We start from the raw sequence: 21,605 nt of genomic DNA, 5'->3' as shown, positions 1-21,605 counted from the left end.
CATTCTGGTCGTTCTGAATCGCCGTCCTAGATGCGATACGCCAAAAAGTGCAGGAATTTGGACACCAGGCAGTGGGAAGCGCTATGGCAAAGCAACCTACCGGACCTCGTCACGCTGAAGTCACAGGTCTCAGCTCGTGCGGCATCGTCGTCGTTGACGCCGAGCCGTGGAACATGCGCGGCCCCACCGAATGTCGTGAGTTTGGCATCGCGTACATACCTCCCATACAATCGTTCCACGGCGATGATATATGTCTGCCCCAGACTTTGGTGTCATACCAACAACACTATGGATTTCAGAGCCGCTGCTGTCACATTTGGGGCAGGGAAAGGGAAAAGAGCGGCCAGGCTTTCGCGTTCGGCGAAGTTGACGTCGTAGACGCGGAGTTGGTCGAGGAGAGGCTGCTCAGGGTCATGAAGTCCTTCAACAACACCAGCTCTAAACCCGTACTCGTCGGATTCGATCTGAGCTTCGAGCTTCAGGTTATCGCGGCGCACTACCCACGGCTGACGGGGCTGTTCTTGAGCTGGGTGGACGTGCAGGAGCTCGCCGCCGGCGCCTCTGGCCGCCATCCGACGAAAATGCCCAGCCTCCGCGACACTCTGATCGCGCTGGGGTTCGGCGACGACCCGCGTGCGGTGTGCGCCCACAGGAACTGGAGGCACTGCGCTGGAAACAACGTGGTGCGCCTTGCTGCTGGCTTGATTGAGCTACTCAGGCGGCCGGAATCCTGTCCACCTCCAGAGATTGGCCAGTCACAAAAGAAGTCAAGCAAGCAGAAGAGGCACGACACGCCCTCCCTGACACAAAAGCAGTGGAGAGCCAGGCCAAGACCCTACGACTTTTACCCTTTTGTTGCGAGGATATACGAGACCAGTGAGCATCAGGCTTTACGAAGATTCTCGCTGTACAGGTTTTTCGACTACTTCTCAGGCTATAGCCCAACCGCTGCTGGAATTAATCCCAGCAAAAAGTATGGTTGGGTCTGTCTACCCACGCACGAGGAACTAATGACATTTGTCCGACACTTTGACGGTACACAAGAAAGTGAAGAGGGATACATATGGAAGGCCGTTGCGGATCCTACGGACTCAACTACATCGGCTGCCACATCAACCACGCCAAAGAAAAATAGAGTCCACGAGAGAGATTTTAGTCATTCGGATGGTGAGATTGGGGATATCTCGGACATGTTCAGAGGGATGGAACTATTCCTAGAAGTAGACAGCACAATGTAAGATAAGTTTTGTTGTACAAACCAAACGAGCCTTTTCGAGGCTTGGTTGGACGCCGCTACCAGATCACTTCGGTTTTAGCAAGGGAATGAAACGGAACTCCGGCTGCTGACATTTGATAAGCACTTTGGCGCAACGTGATAACTCTTTCCTAACCCTGATGAGTCGAGCTCAGTAATGCTGGACCCTACCACCCGAAGCTCTCGCTGTGCCAAAATACCACCCTCCCCTTCCGCACCCAAGCCCCAACATGATTCCTCAAGTCGCGGCCCATCACCGCCGGCCCACAGAAAAAGACCGCCACCCTCTCATCCTGACCATGCTGGAATAAATCATCCACGATCTTCTTGAGATTGGGCCGCATGAGCTGGTGCCTCATCTCGCCGCCGTGGTGCAACGAGGTCAGCTCCACGTCCTCGCCTTCTGCTCCCTCCGGGCTGCCCAGCTTGTCCTCGCTGGCCGTGACGAATATCTGCACGCCCTCGTCCTCTGTGAATCCCTTGTCGTCTTTTCCGGATGTTACCCACGAGGCATCGCCGACGACGCGCACGGCCCAGACAAGCTGGACCTGGGCGGCCGGGTTGTCTTTGACCAAGGCGCGGTAGAGAGGGACTGTGTAGGTGGCGCCAACGCCCCCTGACACAAGCAGTATGCGGTCGAACTCGCCCTCGGCCAGCGTGGAGAAGTGGCCGGCCACGCCGTATGGCCCCTCGATCGAGAGTGGGATCTTGGTGGCATCGTGGCGGCTGTTGTTGCTCGCGATCTGGTTCAGAGTGGTGGTCATTGGTCCACTGAGGTGCCGCGCCACCAGTGTCAGGGTCCCAGCTTTCGCGTCGACATCGGCTACCGTGAAAGGGTTGTACAGGAACTCGTGGACAAGATAGTCTGCCGAAGCCGGGCTGTCCGAAGGCCGCGCTTCGGCGGGGATCTGGAGGTAGACGTGAGAGCCGGGATGAGTCTGGAAACGGTGAATCTTCTTCTTGGGAATCGGCGCTGTGATTTTGACGAGGGTCGTCCCCGGCACCGTCTCCAGCTTCGCGACAGCGGTGACGGTGTCAAATTTGCGGGTGATAATGTCGGCGAGGAAGACCACGAGTGCCTCGACAAGGAACACTCTCGACGAGTGGGCATGGAACCAGATCAAGGGCGGTATCAGCATCGCCACCATGAGATGGACTATGAAGAATACCCTGTAAGAGTAGTTCCGGACCACTCTCAGGGTTGTTGTGTTCAGAAAGGTCATGCTCCAAATCCCTACCATGCCAGTGATAACTGCGCGGGACGTCTTGAGCTTCTCAGCCAGTATTCCCGAGGCGACAAAGAAGTTGAGGTAAAGGCACGCGTGGGCGAAAAGCCAGGTATAGACAATGCGGCCAAGCACGCGGTGATAGCGGTTGACTTGCTCATGTGACGAGTTGAATATGTAGGCAACCGGGTTGAGGCTCTTGAGTGCCAAGAGGTACTGAAGAGGCAATTGAGATATTGCGATGGCACCAGCTCGCTTTGTGAGATGAAGGTAGTCTGCTTCTTGTCAGTACTCTTGTAATCTAATTCAGACATGTTTGCTACCTTACCATCGGCAGTCTCCGTCACAGTTAGGATCAACATCCAGAAACCCCAGCCGAGTCCAAAGACCCACTCGTCTCTCTGGCCCCAAGTCCGGCCCAGGAAGACAACATCATCTCCAAGCCACCACTGCAGATGGCGGTATCGTGATTCCCAGGTTCCTAGGGGGCCCTGCCTCCTCACTTTCCGCAGTGGTGACTCCGGGATGGCATTGTATGCGCCCTTCTTGGCCTCGACTGCCCTGAAGGCCCAACTTGCCAGTCTCCAGACGAGGAACAACAGGACTGGAAGAAAGGCCGACAGCTGGGCAACTCCGGCATATCTGTTCAATATTTGCCTTCTCAGCCTCACCTGGTCTTCATCCAACGACAAAAATTTCCATGGCCATCCCATTTTATGACGACTGGTTGGTTTGGAATCCGAATGAGTACGGCGGGACTTTAGCTTGTGTCTTCAAACGTCAAGCGCGGAAGGGAGGCAAAGGGAGGGTTAAGGCGACCCGGATGAGTAACTTTGAACAGGCTATGATGTACTACTCTAAACAGAGCATCAGCCGCAAAAAGAGTGAGCACTAGGGGTAGATTTCCAATGATTGGAAATGGCGAAGAGGTCGCTGGCAAAGTCGCAGGGTCCATTCAAGTACTAATAATGTGCTCCGCCTAGTGCCCGGGGGTGTAACAATAAGCTCGGATATCCGCCCTGCGGGGGTCGGACCGCCTGGAAATTCGACGCCTGGAACGTGGGATCCCCCGAGCAGAATCAAACGGCATTTGGATTGATGGTGACAACATTTATGCCTTCGTGTCTGTTGCCAGGGAACACGTTGGGGCCACGTTGGCCATCTTGTAGACTGGGCGTAAATCATTTTCCATTTGTCAGCCAAGCTCATGAGCAGCTCGAAGAGGACAAAACGGACAGCAAGCAAATTAGGACCTCGGGCTTCCTCTTTCGGCGGCGTTGATGGCCATGAGAGACTTCTCAGAACCTTGGAAGCCAGACACAGTGCAGGCCGGCATCTCCGTGCCCAAGGACAAGCTCCCAGGTACTCCGTAAAGATAGATCATCGGCTAGATTCCTTGCGCTGACTCGGTCGATCCAGCTGAGTCGGGGAGTGGATTTCTATCTAGGCTTTGCTGAAAAATGCTTTCAATTGAAGACTCGGTTCCTCACCCAGCACACTTTGTCCCCCAGGTACTGGGAGCTCTACTACCCCTTGCAGCTGGTGGGCCCCGGAATTAGGTGGGGCGCGGAACCGAGGGGCAGCTCCGACCTGGAACCGAAGCTGCAAGTTGGAGACAGCTGTCGGCCGCAAGAGGTGCGATTACCTTGTCTACAGCTTATTGCATACAGGAAGGAGACAAGTGGATTTCACCAACATCAGCCAAAAACACATCATCCATACCACAGCCGGTGCACCTCTTTGACCTCAAAGACTTCCTCGGGTAAAGACACCTGCCGTACGCCATGGCTGTCCAGCTACGGTCCTTTCCCTCGCAGTCTTCGGACGACATGCGATTAGACGACTACCTGGACGACAAGCTCCAGTCCACCATGGACCTGGACAACCTCGACGAGCTGCTCGCCAGTGTCGAGGAGCAGCACGTCCAGCTCCAGTCCCAGCTCGACGACGCATCCCACGCCCTCGAGGTCGCGCGCCAGTCTGCCGACCAGAGCCAGGCCTCGCTGCAGAAGCAGATCGACGACTTCCAGTCCCTACAGCGCAGCATCGACGTCCGCCTGCAGATCGTCTCGAGCTCCGACGCCCCGGACGAGGCCATCCGCAGGCTCGAGGGCCCCATGCACAGGCTGCAGAAGGTCGATCTGGCGCACAAGTACCTGCTGTTGCTGCAGGATGTCGAAAACCTGCGGACAGAGGCCCGGAGCCACCTGCCGAAGAGCCCAAAGGCCGCGCTGGAGCCCTATACCAGGTTGAAGCAGCTGGGGCAGTACCTGCACGAGCTGCAGCCCCAGGCAGACTATGCTGCAACGCATCTGGTGGCGCATGTTGCTAAAATCGCCGAGAATCTCTGGGACGAGATGAAGAGAACCATGTGGGCGGAGATGGATGGGATCCTCATCAAGAGGGGCTGGCCGAAGAAGGTGGATGCCCGGTCAGAGATCGACGAGGAGTGGAAGGAGTGCTTCGAGAAGCTGGTGGACCTGCAGGTCCCAGAGGTTCTCTATTCGGACGGCGTGGTGACGCTGCTGCCTGTCGATGTCATGGCGCAGAACTGGACCAAGGAATTCCGATACCACTTCATGAGCGACAAGCCCACGAGCAAGCCGCAGATCATTGGGGCGCAGTGTTTTCCATGGATTACGACCCTCCTGGAGGAGTGGGACGACTTCATGCGTGACAACTTTGGGTTCATACTCGCGACAAAGTTCAGCGACACGGCAGCGGCCAACAAGATGGTATACATGGACCCGACGTGCGCCCTTATCACCTCGTTGCTGCCCGTCATCAGGGAGAAGGTCAATTCGGCTGTGGAGGTGGCCCTGAAGGACCCGGTGTTTTTGAGCAGCCTGATGTCACAGCTGATGACCTTTGACGATACTTTGCGATCCAGGTTCAACTATGACGGAGGCGACCTCGAGCGAGGCTGGGGTGGTCTCACCTCTGAGGTGCTGGACAAACACTTTGACAAGTGGCTCGAGGCGGAGAAGACTTTTGCCCTGGACAGGTATAAAGGAATCATGGCCACACCAGACGCTGGCCAGATTGACCACGAGTATAACGGCCCGGGAAAGACCAAACCGACTTACGGTGCTGTCCGCGTCACAGACCTCCTTCGCTCTGTGACGACTCAATACGAGCGGGTCAGAAGGTTCTCCCACAAGTTGCGCTTCCTGATCGAGATCCAGCTGGAGATCTTGGACTCGTACCATGACCGGCTAAACGGTTCTTTGGGGGCTTACAAGGCTATGACTTCCACTGCCGGCAAGATGGTGTATGGGGCCACCAAAGAGCAATTAGCAGCCCTCGAGGGGACCGGGGCATTCGAGACGCTTTGCAAGGTCTTTGGTAGCACCGATCACGTTGTCAACGCCCTGAAGGACTGGAGCAACGAGGAGTTCTTTGTGGACCTGTGGGACCGGCTGCAGGCGAGGGCCACCAAGTCCGACGACCAGGGCAACCTCGCGGGCGGAATGAGCCACGACGAGGTCAAGGGCCGGACGTCGCAGACGGTCGGCACAGGCGAGGACGGCGGGATCCTTTTCGACGAGACCATCAAGGCGTACACGGAGCGGCGGACGGCGGCCCAGGACCTGCTGACCGAGGCGGTCATCAGGTCGCACGCGGACGCGTTCCGCGCCTACATCCAGCGGGCGCAGTGGACCGTCGTCAGCGAGGACACGGCCGCCGTCGACCCGTACCAGCTGGCCATCACGGCGGAGCTCGACGAGCCGCTGCGCATCATCAAGCGCAACTTTGACTTCCTCGCGCGCGCCATCGGCGCCGCCGTCGTGCGCCGCGTCGTCCGTGGGGCCCTCGACAGCCTACAGGACACGCTGTGGGGCGACGTCCTGCGAAAGAACAAGTTCACCGCCCTTGGTGCCGCTCAGTTCATGCGCGACCTGCACGCCGTGTTCGCCATGGTCGACCGCTACGTGCCCAACGCATCCGAGGCCATGGCCACGCTCGCGGACGCCGTGAAGCTGCTCAACCTGCCTCTCGAGGCCGAGGACGGCTTCATGTCGCTCAAGAAGGCCAGTGACCGCGTGTTCACTGATAATGCCGAGGCGAGAAAGGTGATAGAGGAGCTCGGCATTGATACGCTTGAGCCCGGAAATGCGAGGATGATCCTGCAGAGGCGCGTTGAGAACAGTGATTAGGCCCTGATCTAGCCCCAAATGTATAAAGCAATGAGGAATTGCCCTCGTCCTGCCAAGTCTATTGCTGTCCCTCTCAATGTGTATAGTGTTGAACCACTTGAGCTTTCCTGATGCAGTAAAATGGTCCCAATGTCCGGGGTCTTGCTTCCTTGCCAGCCATGGATCTTTCTTGCCAAACCCCAGCGCCTAGAGTTTTGTCACACAGCCCCGCCTAGTTGATCGCCCTCATCGTGAGCTCCACCACCGCAAACGTTCCCGCAGAAACAGGCATGGCCCTCAGCAGCGTCGGGCCCAGGCCCCTCCAGAACCCGCCCATGCCCTCCTTCCTCCACGTCTGCGCGAAGCAGTCCCGCATGTTCCTGTACACCTTGTCCTTGCCGAACCCGTCCGTCTGCATCTTGGACTTGACGACGTCAAAGGGGTAGCTGGACAGCCACAGCGCCTCGCCGGCCAGGCCGCCGTAGAAGGCGACCTTGTAGGCGGGAATGTCCTTGCGGTCGACGCCGTTGCGCGCCGCGTCGCGCGCCATGAGCCACTCGAAGGACAGGAACCACACCCCGTACGCCTGCGCCTCCCGCAGGATCGTGACGGCGCTGCCGCGGTAGACGCCCCCCAGGACCCCGCCCCCGGGGGCGGCGGTCAGCTTGCGCACGCAGTCCAGGGGCCCCGAGTACAGCCTCCCCGCGCCGTGGGGCTGCGTCTGCAGCCTGATGCGCACGTGCTCGATCGGGCTCGACAGGACGGTGTTGGCCACGCCTGCAAACGCGCCTGACGCGTAGTACTGCCCGTACCCGAGGGCGGCACCCGGGGCGGCGCCGTGGTTGGCCGTGTTCTGCTCCTCGAAGTAGCGCCGCGCCGCGTGGAAGCCGCCGAACTGGACCGACACGCAGGCGCCGATGCCGATCAGCGGTGTTAGGGTGCCCTTGTAGAAGGCTGCTGGGCCCTCGTTCTTGAGGATCGAGGTTGCTGTTGCCAGGGCTGATGTGTTTGTGGTGGATGTTTGCAGGCGGACCTTCACTATGTCGAAGGGTTGGCCTGAAGGGTGTTTTGTTAGTCAATTGATCGGTGTGTACAGAATATTGACGTGGTTTAAGACAGATAGCCATGATCTCGAATGCCTCAAGTCGGGTTGAAAGCTGGGCACTGGCCCGATCCCCTCCCTCCCTGTGCTTCTCTCATCTAGGCGAGGTGCAGCTGCAGCTGCAGCTGCAGGTACATGCGCAATGTGACGGACGCCATTGAGCCTCGTCTCCCAGCTTCATCGTCCAGGGAACCTTACCCAGTAGTACCTGTGCAACACCACCAGCCGCTCCGGAGAACAGGTCCTTCGCCGTCTGCTTCGCGCCGCCCTGTTGGTGAGGATGAGCCTCCAGGTCCGCGGCAGAGTCAGCCATCTTGAGTTGAGCGCCCGCCTGCGGCTTGCTGCTGTCCCACCCCCACGCTATCGGCAATCTTGTCGGCCTGGGGTGCTGTAGATGGGCTCTCCCGTAACGTTCGGACAAGGCAGGCGTCGGGCGTCAGGCGACGGAGGTGGCAAGGTTAAAATTGGCGATTGGTAGAAGAGGCAGTATGTGAGAGCAGAAAGATCAGTGCAAGATAAGTAGAGTGAGTAGGTCGTCCAAATAATTCGGGTCAGCCACACACACAGCTGAACGCCGACACCGGTGCCGGGGGACCCCCCGGCACCTGCAAGTAGGGACCTGAGTGCTTGTCCCCACTGCACATGGCCGCCGAGTATGGCGTGCTTACGGAATTCCATTGCAGCAGCCTTCATTGGCACCGAGACTGCGCCCCAGGAGCCTTGATTCAGCTGCCTGTGGAAACCTCAAACGAGGTCTAACCTCTACATTTTCATTTTGAGAATGGAGAAGATATGAATTGCGCTCTCCACGATCAGAGATTGTCATCTCTCTCCGGCATGGGAATCCACAAACGACTTGCTTCCACAACTGCATGCTCTCGTCCCACAGGTACAAGTCAGCCCTGCTTGACCCAGAAAGTGAGCGCTGCTAGAGCCATTGCATCAGTCCCCGCCTGCAAAGCAGATTGGAATCCCGGGGCAATGAATGGTGAATGATTTGCCGGCCCAGCACCCTCCTCCGTATCATCGCTGCCACCGAAGTTCCAGTATGAACAAGGCACCCCCGTGTGTCGCGCCCAGCGTGGCGAAGTCCTCGCACGTCCGCGTGAACCTCATCTCAACGGCACGCGCTCCGAAATGAGCCCAAAAGCCTGGCCAATGGCCCCTGCTATACACCGGTCATCCTCGATGAGCGGCGTGCGGGTGGAAAACTTGGTGACCGGTGGCTGCGGTGTGCTCGCTGCCTCGCACTCGTTCCGGATGCGCTTCTCGATGACGGCCAGGGTCCACTCCCGAATGCTCGGCTTAATCGTCTTGGTGTCAAGCATCAAGTCCGCGTAGGCGACGTAGTCGTTGCCTAGGATACTCGCATGGAAACCTCAGCAAGCGACGGTGGCCTCCTCGTCTAGGCCTACGTCGTCGTGCGGCGTCCTCGAGACGGGGGATGGCCTGTGTGGCAACGGCCATCGGGTCGACGCATGCGTGTGGGTTGAGACCGGGGCAAGGCCCGCCTGTTATGCGAACGTTCGCTCAGTCCGCGGCAACGAGGAATAGCCTCCGGCGTATAGCCACCTTCCCGGCTGCCAAGGGGACGAGGTGCTGCCCGAGCATGATATCCGGGACGGGAAACTTGCTGTGCGGTCCGTTAATATGACCTGTGTTTATTAAGCTATCTCTACTCTCATATCTGAGTGTTCCGGACCAGTGTCAACATCAGCCTGCGGCAGTCATCCAGCCTCATACACATCGTCTTGTAGGTTCCAGCGAAATAGTCGAAATTTCAACGCGGTCACCTTGGTGAGTCGAAGATTGAGCATTTGCAACACAATGCCTCTTGCGACTGGCAGCGGACTGCGCCCTGTTCTCGTCACCAGATTCCCCTGCATGCCTGGGTTTCTCGGCCGCCGAGATCTCCGTACCTCCTTCCATAGGCAAACCTCGATCTGGTTTGGAGCTTGCTTATAGTTGGCACATCTGCGATCAGGTCGGCCAGATGACAATCATGTCAATGGGCGCGCACCGTCTACAGTGTATGAATACTCTGCCAGCGGCCTGACGCGAGAAGTGGCCCACAAACCTGACCGAGCCTTGAGCTTCTTTTGGTATTTGAGATCTTGACCAGGTAGCAGGAGTAGCGCAGAGGTATCTGAGCTGCAATGGCAGCCAGAGGAAGCCGGAAGCGGCCAGGCGCCAAAGATTATCGTCCTTGTCGCGTGTCCACGCGCGGTTGACCTGACGGGATTCTCACGAAGTGTCTTCGGCTGTCGCAGACCGGACAAGAAGATTGTTCTGCGAACTGCTTCTGGCCTTCTTGGAAAGTTTGCGAGAGCCAGAGTTGCTGCTGGCTTCTGTTCCTCTCTTCTTGGCCTTCGTGGGAGGGTTAGAAGGGCCAAGGTTGCTGGAAATCGGGACTTTGACCGGTGCTTCGTCGTCACGTGTCGGACCTTTGTCTGCAATGGCTCAGTAACTCCCTTACCATTTGTGCTAGTATGTGGGCATGGCACTTGCCCGGGATGAAAAATTATGAACCCTACCTTTTCTAATTTGGGTGAAGGGGGAGGCGGTGGTGTCATTGTTGGATAGCATACCTTTAGACGGTCGGCATGATTCGACTCGTCTGACCCAGAAGGACTTGCAGGCCTTTTCCGAGCGCCTGAAAGGGTCGGGCAGCTGAGCCGCAATATATTTGAAGTCAATGTCCTCCAATTTATTGAAGCCCTTGGTTAGGTTGGTAAGTATCTCAATCTCTCGGGGAGACCACAACTGTGTACGATGCTCTTTCGCGGGCCGAATCTTGCGTCGCGACACTGATGCCCCGGCCACCTCCGACTGTCCTGGCCGTTCGGAATATGGAAGCCGCGAAGACGATGTTGGAGTCTGCTCTTCTTGCTGAAGCGCAGATTTGGTCAGGACGGGAACCATATTCCTCTTCTTCCATTTCTTCAACCCATTCGAGCCCGGTCTGCTTTCATTGTCGCTGGACTCGTCTTCATCGTCATCATATTCCATGAATGAGCCTGAATGCTTTTCATCATGTGTCTCGAGATCCGGATCTTCCATGAGATCTTTAACTTTGGCGTCACCGACTTGTGTTTGTCCCCTTGTCCCTTTCCACTCGTCCCATATGTCTCTCGTCCTCATGTTCAACCACTTGGCCTTAATAGCTGCGGTAGTCCGGCGGGGAAAGAATTCCTTTAGATTCATGGTGGCTTGGCGGCTGTATCTGAGATGTCCATCGATCTGCAGCTGCGTCGCCATCGTCTCTCGGATCACGGCCTCTTCCTCTTCTGACCAAGGTCCATTTGGTGGCCTACCTGATCCTGGCCTCTTTGAAACGTCTCGTTCATCCTGCTTCGATGGCCGACCCGGCCCTTGTTCCTCCCGTGAGTCCGAGCTTCCGGCTTGGTCTTCTTCAGCCCAGTCCGGCGACGGTGAGAAGCTGTTTCGACCTCTCTCCCTCTCTCTTACCTGGAAAGCCCCAGTTGAGTCGCCACATGACAGAGAGCCTCCGTTCAAAGACGACAGCTCGCTCTCCTTAGAGGAGCTACGTGAGCTGCTTTTCCATGGTCCCAATCCATTTTTCTCATCATCAGAGTGAGTCTGTAGAGCTCGAGATGGTCGACGTTCCTCGGGAGCGTTGGCCAATAGCGAATTGGAATCATCTTTGACGAAGACCTCGTGCACTGGAGAAAGTAGTGGGTATGGTGTCAGTCGCGTCTCACATAAAAGTGACAGCTCCTCGTGGTTTTCATGGTAGCATTCAACTGTCATTTCTGTTGGTGGCGCGCAGGAGGGAGGCGGGCATGATTCTCACAGTCTTTCCACGCATGATGCGACAGGGAATTGAACACCTTAACGCTCTCAGCTTTGTAACTGAAGCTTATCCCACCATGCGAAAATTTACAATTTCCAAATTCCATGTTGGAGCAAACGTCTTCGTCTTTCGCCAGTGTCTCACACACTTTAGCGCGATCCTTGGCCGGCAACTCCTCCAGTCGTTCCCGATACCGTTGGATGGCACCCTCTCTCAGCTGTCCAGCAGTGGCGATAAACGCCTCAAAATACCGGCAAATGAGTGTATCGGCCTTCACACGCGTCTGTTGTATCTCGGCTTTCGTTTCTTGGATGATGGTATCGATATCTGGAAGCACCTGGGTTTGTCCCGGTGCCTCGTCTTGTGGGTCCGGGGTTGCATCCTCACGCTCGGGGTGCCCATCGGAATCGTAGTCAACCAGTGATCTCATGGCTTGTCGCGAGGAATTCGAATCGCCAGATTGCAGGAGCTTGAGCTTGAGCTTGCTTGAACGCTCGAGATCTGAAGCCATGGGTCTGTTCTTCCTTGGAAACCCCCAGGAAGCTACCAGTACGGTGCCATTAGAATCTAGTGAAGTTTCCCGGAGCCAGAGAAGCGGAGTGAGCGGAAAGCAGTGTTGTGGTGCGGCGTGCAGGAACGATGTCGGGGCACTTGAGTCTGCACAATGCACACACGTGGCACATGCGGAGTAAACTTGCTTTTTTCCTTCTGAAAAATGACAGGTGAATTACTGCACAATTCTTATCAGAGAAGCACGAAAGTAGGCTAGACATTTGTTAGAACCCGTGAAATACTGAGTGTCATTGGGTTTTCCTCTCTGTAAACAAAAGCATGCCTTTGTCCTGACGCGACGCGAACTCTCGCGTCTTGTAACCCCTATGCTGACCTTTCTAACGTTGCCACAGAAAGTACAGTCAAAACCAGGTCTAAGGACAACATTGAAAACATCGTGATTTGATCCAGCTAGGCCTCGTTCAGGTGCAGGCTCCCAAGATCATGGCGCAAGCAACCTCATCCCAGGGTCATTCTGGAACTTCCCGCCCGCGGCTAGACACTAGGGATGGGTATGAGACACTGAATCACTTAGTTACCGCGGCTGCCTACAAGACTGACTAATAATATCTGGTGCATTAGGTTTGCTGCCATCGACTTTGGTAGCACGTCGACTCGAGCATATCTGATGACGGTCAACAAGAAGAATAAGGAGCAGAGAAATGGCTACCGCGTGCAGAATACAGGCGTGGATGACTACAAAACCAAGCGTTTTCTGCGAGGGGAGTGGCCTTCCAAGGGCTGTCCCTTCGATGCCCCTTATCCCGTCGGTCACGATGCAACGGACAAAGAGCACGCTGACAAGCGCGACCGCTCGCTAAAGAGCTTCGTGTGGTTCCTAGCTGACGACGACGACCAGCATCCCTACACAAGAGACCTGAAGACCTACTATGACTTGCTTCCCGAGGATCAGAAGGCCAAATTCCGGAAAAGGCTGATCAACATGCTCGTGAGACATCTCGCCATAGTGGCGGAGCAGATCTTCCGGGAAGCTGGGCTGCGCAGGACAACTATGCGGAGGCTGGTGTTCTGCGTCCCCAATGCTTGGGACAAGTCGAATTTCCAGAATGTCCTGCGGCCTGTAATGGACAAGGTCGCGGGAGTCGTCGAGACGTACTGCGTGTTTGAATCGGAAGCGCTTGCGCAGTTTATCCTACATCAACATCCTTATCTATTGCCGAATTACGAATTCGTTCTTGTCTGTGACTTTGGTGGTCACTTCATGGTGAGTCCTAAATGGATGCAAGGGAGGTCAAACAGAATAATAAACAAGGCTGACGTCGAGTCCGTGTCAGGGCGGGAGTCTCTTCCAGTTCTGCAGGGACAGTGATGACGACGCCCATCCCGCCTTCTTCTCCCTACCTCAAGGCAACTTTGGCATTCGTGGGGGCTCTCAACTCTGGGAAGACCATATTCGCCCGTACATTGATGACCATCTGGCCACATTGAGTCTCCCTGCGGATAGGGAAAGTGTACTTCGAGCCAAGTTCCTGGATGCCTTCTTCATTGGCAAGGCCGAGGTGGACGCATCTGTATGTCCTTGCCTACAGGTTTCAAGAAAGAGCAAGGATCCACCCCTGGGATGAGCGATTTTAGTCCTTTCGAGACGTACTGACTGCATTCCTAGTTCTACGAAAGCAACATGCCCATGCGTCTGGTTGTCTCCATTACAGACGTGTTCCCTGATGATACCAACTTGTATCCCTTATCCCTCAAGCCAGCAGATATATCGCAAGCATGGCAGTCCGGGTTCAGGACTGCCGTCGATCTGGCACTCGGAAAGATCCGGTTGCTTCCGGCATCTTCCCGGGGCAGAACTGTTGTCATCCTCTCCGGGGGAAGCATGTTGAACTATCAAGCCAGAACCGAGATTCAGCAAGCGTGCAAAGGGTACGGAATAGATTGCCGGATCATGGGCGTGGACTTCAATCCTGAGTCATGGTAAGCACATCCGTTGAGCCGAGTGTCTGCCCGTCAATTAATAGTATATGGGCCAGCAAGTGGATGGTCTGTGAAGGTGCCGCCACGGCCGAGGCCTGCGCCGCGAGCCCCCGGGAGTTCTTCAAGCGGGGCGCAGCTCTTGCAGTCCAGTCGTACACTATAAATGGCATCTACGAAAGCAAGGCGAAGGTCCTTTTCCGCGGGGGTCGACAAGCGCCTGCATACTCGAAGGACTCCCACTCGCCAGGTCAGCTGGGGCAGGTCGAGGACGACCGCTGCAGCCCTGTCGAGATTGAAATGAGAGAGTACGCACACGAAACTGCCAGGCTTGTCTGCGATCCGCTTTATTGGCGGCACTGCCACCGGTATCCACGAGACTACATCAGCATCTACTCGGACGATGCCGCCGCCGCGGAAAACAACTGCTACGACGTCTGGGATATCAGCCGGCATTTCGAGGTAACGCGGATGGACGGCACGCATCACAGAATGCTGATACGTCCCGGCAAATACGTCCTTGAAGTTGGAGGCATTGAGTACTATCAAAGCGGCGTTGACGCCACTCTCAACCTGCGCATGACACGGCAGGCCACCACGGCGGCTAGGGCGAGGAAGAGCGTCCGGGCCTGCACCATGTCAACAGGCCAAGATATCTACACGTTCGAGGTACCGCTCACGGCCTGTGGGCCGAGCAACCTCGTCCAACTGGACCTCGACAAGGTCAAAACTAGGTTGTGGAAGCCCCTACAAGTGCGCACCGAACTCCCACAGTCAGTCGCGGAGCCGGAGTCAGAGTCAGCAGGTGAGCTCCGACCGGCCGGCAAGCGACAGCGGACTGTGGGCCCTTCCGTTGAGGAGCTGTACAATTTCGGCCGGGTTGTTGTCCCCGCGGATCTCTTCGCAAAGTCTCGCCAGCAGGGGAGCGAGGGCGTCGCCGGCGACTCTCTCGAAGCTTCGGATCCGAACATGTCCTTCGACATACCCGGAAGATCCCCATCCGTGACTGGAACTCCGATCCGGACTGCTCGATCGCACCGTCATAACGGCCGCCCTAGGTCTGGTGGCAGACGGCATTTGCCCGTCAGGCCACCAAAAGGAGAGACGCGTGGTCGTCTTTCCGAGATGAACAACGCGTATGGTTCTACCGACTCGGACTCGGATTCAGACTCAAATTCAGACTCATCTGACATTCCTGACAATTCGGTCAACTTCTAGGCGTTTCAAGTAGGAACTCGGAAGTAATCTGTCTTTGGCCCTGGTTTCACATTGGGGCAAGAATATCAGCGTCTAGGCCAGCCAAACCAACCCCACCCCCGGTCGAGGCACTTTTGTACAAATTGACCGTGGTCCACAGGAGGGTTAAAAAGAGGTCATATTATATCATCTCGCCTGAGACTAGCTAGCTGAAATCAGTCTGGCCACCTTGATATGGCCTTGATCTGATATCGCACAGGAACACTCGGTAGAGGGTTTTGTTCTTTTCTTTTCTTTTTTCCTTCAATCCAATCACAAGAGCGGACAGCATTGAGCACTGAAATTATGGTTGAACAAAAGAAAAATTTGCCCAGCACTTCGCCGCTGGCAGTGAAAGTCTGGAAAAAAATCAAGGGATCCATTTTGTTTCTTACTGGTTGTACCAAGTCTGTTCTTGCTTTGATTGTGTGTTTAAGTACCGCTAGCTAAGCCCCCATTCAAAACGCTGCCATTACAGGCATCCTGGCCTTACGAGGTTGGCCATTAGGCTGCGTTACTCCTGGCTAGGTGGTTGAGGCTTACACTATTAAATGTACTGTGGCCCACGTTCCTACTTGGGAAGTCTCAGCTCGAGGACCGGACCCTATTAATTTGCATTTTCGCCTATCCTGTGCCAGGATTCTCACCAATTTCGTATGTATTTTGGTGAGAAGTTTGGCCCCGGATAATTGGACAGCCACTGGAGAACACCCAAGACGAGTTGCTAGCGTACCAGCTGGTATTATTGAGACACAGATTTAGCCACAGGAGCATGTTGGAAAGTCCCTGTGCTTTAAACCTTCCTGGAGGATTGACAGCGGGTGCTCGGGGCCAACAGAGCGCTATTCTAAGAGCCGTCGAGTCAAGCGAGCCTGGCTGAGGTTACGGGTTGCCGGCCTCACCTCTAGTCAAGGAGATGAGAATAAGGAGCAGGCAAGGGTAGCAGACGACACCAATTATTCCCACAGCCATGCGCCCAGTGGCCAGAGACCAACATCTCTACTCTTGAGAAGGCATTTGAAGAAAACTCGCTGAAGCGTGGTTCCAATCAGGCACCAAAACCCCTGAGACCGCTCTTCTTGGAGCGTGAGAGCCATTCTGCACTCATCAATTCGTATAGTCAGGTGATTGTGGTGACGAGAAACGGCCTGTGGAATTTTGGCTACGACCGCACCCATCCTCAGGGACATTCTGATATTTGCTGGCCGATTCAGAGATAGTGGAGGCCCAGCTCGTGTGGAGTGGCTCGGAGCTCTCTGAGTCAAACAAAGCCCAGATATAAGCCACCACACCGCCATTTCAAGCACATACGGCCATAGATATAGGAAAATACGGGATCCCGTCCGCTCTCCCATAGTCAAGTCTATAATCGATAGACTTGTCGTCGTCGCCGTCTGGGCCCCCGTCCCGCCGTCTACGGAGGACAGCCGGCCGCGCCACGCCCGGCCTCCTGGGTCTGCCCACCGTTTTCCAACCGTACGCAGTGACGCCAGTCCTGCCCGTCTACTCAGGTCTGGCTGCGCCTACCTGGCTGTTCCTGTGCTATTCGAACGCCCCCTCCATTGCGGCGGCCTCGCCTTCTGGTCTGCTTCTGCCCTCGTGTGTCCATCGCGGCCTTTGCGCCCGGGCTGCCCGCGGCCCATGTTGTTGGATTGCCGGCCCCTCCTCGTCAGCTCAAGGGGCGCAGCAGGTCCAACAGCTGACGTCCAACTAGCTCGGCTCCGTTTTCTTTTCGTTTCCTTATTTTTGCTTGTTAAGACTGCGGTTTTCTACATGTTGTAAATAAACTTACCTGCTATCTATCCATGTTCACACATATCCTAGTGCTCACCAGAATGGTTTAACAGAGCCTCCAGCACTGAAAAGGAGATAGGAATACTAAAAGCTCCATCCCAATCGCAAGTCCGTGACATGAACGCCTTCGCCTGTGAGCAAGTTGTGGCCTTCCAAGCTCGGATACGGCGGCTGCGTCGTCGCGCACCTTCGGGGGTCCCTCACACCTCGCCAGGTAATAGAAGTAGACATAGTCATCCGCACTCGGCACAGGACATCCATCTCAAGGCACAAGTGCTAGGGTTCACAACTCGGGTTGGCTCTGCCATGCAACCCACGCCATTTCAGACACACCATGCTCACATCATGGGACAATCTACGTCGAGGCGTCCTTGCCTATGCGTTCTCGTCACTGCCTTGACCTCTGGCAAACCCTGTCAACTCAGCGCGTATGCACAAATGGCACGATGACCTCGCGATGGTGCCTAGATTCACTCTTTGACCCTGTCATGTAACCCGCACCATATAGGACACCCTGCATTCACCTATCATGAGGCACTTGATGTTGGGTCGTTTGGCCATGTGGCCTTGTACTGTGGTCTACCCTGGAAATAAAATCCCCCTACCAAGTTGAAGTGGAGCCAGAGTGGAGGAAAAAGTTGCTTGCAATGATTGAGAGGGAAAAGGTACTTGCTGAATAAGCGTGCTGCAAGAAGCATGGACCATAGGTACAAAGCAGGGGGGTAATAATTACGCTTGGTACCACAGTAAATGCCTCGCCCTCCGGCAAACCTTGTCGATCCAGCGCGTATACACGAACGGCACGATGGTGCCTTCATTCAGCCGTTGACCTTGTGGGTGGCCCAGGCTAATCGTCGCATCGCGGCGCAGTATACACTCGGCCCAAAATTATAGGCTGGTATTTCCGGAAATTACGCCTTGCTAGACTTATGGTACTGATTCTGCCTCATGGTAGCCTGCTTTCGTCGCGTCCAACGGAAGGATGCCTAGAACTATCCCCGAGGACTGCTCGTCAGTGGCTGTGGATGGCCCTTACGCGGCCTCCTGACGTCTCACACAATGATATAGTGTGAAATGTAGATGGCGGCTACTACAACAACATGAGTGGCTGCTGGTGCTCTGTCAAGACGGCCAAGAACTATGCATATCTGCCTGCCAAGCCGCAGGGGTATCCTAGATTGGTGATCTCAATGGTAAACAGTGACTCGACGACGCCACTGCACCAGTGGCAGGATCTCTGTCGCTATTATGAAAAGGACCAACCCCCCCCCCCCCAACTTACCAGTCTGGCTGTGATAATTTCATAGCTCCTCTCTACTGCCTGAATTTACTACCTAACCTATTCTCAGACCGAACCAATCTTTTTGCAACCCGTCATGCCTAGCAAGACTCTCCAAGACAGTCTATATGAGTCCTTGGGGAAACCATTTTGGAAGAACCCTGAAGACACCCCAGATTCTTCAAATGTTCGGCAGGTACACACTATCAATACCATTCATAGCTGGATTAAAGAACCAAAAGAACATTACAGCCATTTCATAGAACAACACAATCGAGAGACGAAAAACTTCCATCTACCGGACAATTATGTTAACAAGAGATTCACAGATATCTGCATATACTTCAGTATCTCGATGCTATGGACCCCCCTATCTTCCGAGTGCATTAGAGGATGGAACACATAAGGAGCACCTTAAAGAGGTCACTAGACAGTTTACGGATAGGCTTTGGAGCAGCAACCTCGATTGGCTGGACTTCTTTTCAGAGCTAATCAGTAAGGTGCTTTCGAGTGAAGACGGACGGCTTATCGAATTTATTCGGCCAGTTTGTAAACTCACCTACTCTGCAACACTTGACCAGCACAGACGCTGCGAGCCTGGAAATCTAGTTCCGGTGGCTGGAAGAAGTCTCTATGGCGACGGTTTCTGTTATAATGGTTTCTATGGGTACTCATCTTGATCATTGTCTTTGTATACTTCAAGGGTAAATAGTTCCTCTTCATCAATATGACAGTTTTCGTTCTTAATCCATATGGATCCTGAAGACGTACAGGGCCCCTTCATATAGCAGTAAATGCTCTAAGACGCAGCTCTTTTTTTTTGGGGGGGGGGGGTGTTCAATCAGGTCACGGGTGCTGGGTGATCTTTCGAGTAGAATCAACCTGTTTACTATCGCACCTTCAGCGGCGCCGTCGGGAGCGATTCTTCCTAGCCTTGTCTGTGCGGCACGAGGCTGAGGCCACGTGCCAGGACAGACGTACTGTATTCTCTCCGTACTGTTATTGGCAATTCTTTTTTGAAACAAGAACGCTGGGTCTTGAGTGTTTACCACTGTATGAAGGCGCTGTGTATGGCTTCTCATTATCACTCTTACTGCTAAAATCTAGCTCCAAGGCCACAAAAGCGCTATCAACAATGAACTTGTAATAGCTGTGGTGTGTAAAGGCGGTGCCCTTGATGTTGACCCCGGAGCGATCCACTCAGTATGCCGTCATACTGGCTCATAACCGCCAGCGCGCGTACCGCGCGCTTGCTAGCAAAATTCAAGACAAGATATCCTTGTCGCATGACCTTCGCGTTAATCAGACAGACCGTGACTTCTTGGCCATGTCTATCTCGGCAGCGTGAGGTTCCCCGCGGCTCAAAGGCACTGGGTTTCACCACTCGCCCAATCGGCATGTTAAGGCGCCGCCGCAATGATCCGAGCAGGTGCGTTGGAATCAGCGTGCTCGCAAAAGGTTGTGATGTGTACTAGTAGACGAAACTTGTGTGATTGCTGGTAGCCAGTGATCTTAAGAAGTATTCCCGAGAGTATGTGATTACTGGCAATTAGCTATGTCCATTATTGCAAATTCCATGAAACCTTCGTTTGCTGGTAGGTGGGTACCTCAAATGCCGCCATGCTTGTAAGCCACGGCCACGACCAGCTCCAATTGAGGGAGGTTGCCACTCCAAAAGCCTGATCTGCCAGCAGACCAGTTTGTGCATCTTCTGTTGTCCAGATGGACGAAGCCAGATTACTAGTAACAGTGTTTTCCACCCAGGTTATTTCAGAGCGGGTGGACACAAGCCATCTCTGTCTTCTTAAGTCTTAGTGGTTCAAGTCATTTTCGTTTTAGAAGTTGTGTTCGAGATGTAAGGCGCTTGCCGTATTCGTACCTAAGGTAGGCGGTTACTGAGAGGGGGATCAAGCGCGAGTGGAGCGTCTGCTCATGATCAGATGGCAGAAAGCACTGCTGTAATCGGGAGTTGCGAAGGCCAGAGTCTTGCCCTGCCCCCCAGCATGGTTCTTCTGAAGGAGCTGCCTAGGAACTCCGGAGCAAAGCCTCCTCTCCGAGCCACTGTGACTTCTCAGGAGGCACTCAAAGTGCCTTCTCAGTTAACCAGGTAGAGAGTATCATGACCTCACAGGAATGGCAACTGGGTATCTCGTGCACAACTTGTTCCCGACGACATTGCTCCAGCACAGCCCATTAGTTCCTCTTGGCATATGTATCAGCAAGAGAACATACGTGTAAATATATATTTACAACTTCATGGAGCGTAGTTCTCGAATAGGTTGGACAATATTGAGTGGTAGACAAGTACATCGATCGGATTCCTGCATGTCCCTCCCCAGTGTGCCTTCCACCACTGGCACACTTGCCTTGCTCCACCCCGAACACAACGCCTTCCTGAACGTTCAACACCCACGTTCCTTCCTTAGAGGTAGATGGAAGCAAGTGTTCAGTGCAATGGAGAACAACACTGAGATCTGGCGTCCGGATCCCGAGAACCCCCTTTTTTCCTTTCCTCTTCACCGCGAACACCTAGAACCCCCTTTTCTTTTCGTTTTTTGGATAGCGATGGAGCCCTCTTTTGGACAGCGCTTCATCATTATCAGCATAAAATATGCCCTCCGCCCATTCACTGTCAGTATACAACTGCTGCACTCTCTCGATTCGCTCCGAACCCATGTGCTGACCACTTTGTTCCAGGCCGGCGTCGCGGCGGCACTGGACTTGCTGTTAGATCGGATTATTGCGCGGACGTTCGACAACCTCCTGCAAGATATTGCGGGAGAGTTTGTCGGAGCTGCAAGCAGGAGGCTCCTCAGAGCCTTCGTGGATGATGCGCAATTTTCCCGACTTCAGCAACGTTTGGCCGATCCTGTTATAGATTGGTTCCGACGGGTATTCTCCGATCCTTCGCAAGAAGGTGACGGGAATGTCCCCGAGTAGCCTCTCTATTTCAGACTAAGATCGGGTGATTGGGTCGCCTTTCGACAACTCAGGGATCCGAGTGAGGGCACGGCTCTCCCTGACGACAATCCGGGGCACTGCGGTGCTGGCCAGCCCGCCCCGGGCCCCACTTCCGGCGGATTTGGTCTTGCTTCCGCCTCTGTTGTTGCGTTGAAGTATACACGGCCATCCAGATGCCTGGCAGCAACGGCTTGAGTCAGTCTTTCATCGCCATCATCTTCTCCGCCAGCATCTCTGCCAGCAGCACTCTCTGCCAGCAGCACTCTCTGCCAGAATCACTCTCTGCCAGCAGCACTCTCTGCCAGCCAGTGT

At 54.9% G+C, this 21,605-nt stretch overlaps 8 protein-coding genes across 8 annotated transcripts; 4 read left to right on the top strand and 4 right to left on the bottom strand.

Moving 5' to 3' along the window:
- Nucleotides 1-83: 83 nt before the first annotated feature.
- On the top strand, nucleotides 84-1,238 carry INS49_011913 (uncharacterized protein; the record flags this gene model as incomplete). Its single annotated transcript, XM_043172621.1, has 1 exon — nucleotides 84-1,238. The coding sequence occupies one exon, from the start codon at nucleotides 84-86 to the stop codon at nucleotides 1,236-1,238; it is 1,155 nt and encodes a 384-aa protein (XP_043024366.1).
- Nucleotides 1,239-1,422: 184 nt separating this feature from the next.
- On the bottom strand, nucleotides 1,423-3,194 carry INS49_011912 (uncharacterized protein; the record flags this gene model as incomplete). The annotated part of the gene is made up of 3 exons (XM_043172620.1): nucleotides 1,423-2,756; nucleotides 2,810-2,930; nucleotides 2,985-3,194. The coding sequence occupies 3 exons, from the start codon at nucleotides 3,192-3,194 to the stop codon at nucleotides 1,423-1,425; spliced, it is 1,665 nt and encodes a 554-aa protein (XP_043024365.1).
- A 1,071-nt stretch (nucleotides 3,195-4,265) lies between these two features.
- Nucleotides 4,266-6,638, top strand: INS49_011911 (uncharacterized protein; the record flags this gene model as incomplete). Its single annotated transcript, XM_043172619.1, has 1 exon — nucleotides 4,266-6,638. One exon carries the CDS (start codon nucleotides 4,266-4,268, stop codon nucleotides 6,636-6,638), a length of 2,373 nt encoding a protein of 790 aa, XP_043024364.1.
- A 211-nt stretch (nucleotides 6,639-6,849) lies between these two features.
- Nucleotides 6,850-8,032, bottom strand: INS49_011910 (uncharacterized protein; the record flags this gene model as incomplete). Its single annotated transcript, XM_043172618.1, has 2 exons — nucleotides 6,850-7,673; nucleotides 7,918-8,032. 2 exons carry the CDS (start codon nucleotides 8,030-8,032, stop codon nucleotides 6,850-6,852), a joined length of 939 nt encoding a protein of 312 aa, XP_043024363.1.
- Nucleotides 8,033-8,831: 799 nt separating this feature from the next.
- INS49_011909 (uncharacterized protein) lies at nucleotides 8,832-9,186 on the bottom strand (the record flags this gene model as incomplete). The annotated part of the gene is made up of 2 exons (XM_043172617.1): nucleotides 8,832-9,076; nucleotides 9,135-9,186. 2 exons carry the CDS (start codon nucleotides 9,184-9,186, stop codon nucleotides 8,832-8,834), a joined length of 297 nt encoding a protein of 98 aa, XP_043024362.1.
- A 777-nt stretch (nucleotides 9,187-9,963) lies between these two features.
- On the bottom strand, nucleotides 9,964-12,044 carry INS49_011908 (uncharacterized protein; the record flags this gene model as incomplete). The annotated part of the gene is made up of 3 exons (XM_043172616.1): nucleotides 9,964-10,169; nucleotides 10,308-11,402; nucleotides 11,624-12,044. The coding sequence occupies 3 exons, from the start codon at nucleotides 12,042-12,044 to the stop codon at nucleotides 9,964-9,966; spliced, it is 1,722 nt and encodes a 573-aa protein (XP_043024361.1).
- Nucleotides 12,045-12,529: 485 nt separating this feature from the next.
- INS49_011907 (uncharacterized protein) lies at nucleotides 12,530-15,241 on the top strand (the record flags this gene model as incomplete). Its single annotated transcript, XM_043172615.1, has 5 exons — nucleotides 12,530-12,597; nucleotides 12,668-13,310; nucleotides 13,381-13,617; nucleotides 13,713-14,026; nucleotides 14,083-15,241. 5 exons carry the CDS (start codon nucleotides 12,530-12,532, stop codon nucleotides 15,239-15,241), a joined length of 2,421 nt encoding a protein of 806 aa, XP_043024360.1.
- Nucleotides 15,242-20,897: 5,656 nt separating this feature from the next.
- Nucleotides 20,898-21,272, top strand: INS49_011906 (uncharacterized protein; the record flags this gene model as incomplete). Its single annotated transcript, XM_043172614.1, has 2 exons — nucleotides 20,898-20,963; nucleotides 21,030-21,272. The coding sequence occupies 2 exons, from the start codon at nucleotides 20,898-20,900 to the stop codon at nucleotides 21,270-21,272; spliced, it is 309 nt and encodes a 102-aa protein (XP_043024359.1).
- Nucleotides 21,273-21,605: the final 333 nt, after the last annotated feature.

Source organism: Diaporthe citri (genome assembly GCF_014595645.1).
Source record: "Diaporthe citri strain NFHF-8-4 chromosome Unknown scaffold_5, whole genome shotgun sequence".
NCBI classification, from domain to species: Eukaryota; Fungi; Ascomycota; class Sordariomycetes; order Diaporthales; family Diaporthaceae; genus Diaporthe; species Diaporthe citri.
This window is presented reverse-complemented; position numbering and strand designations above follow the sequence as displayed.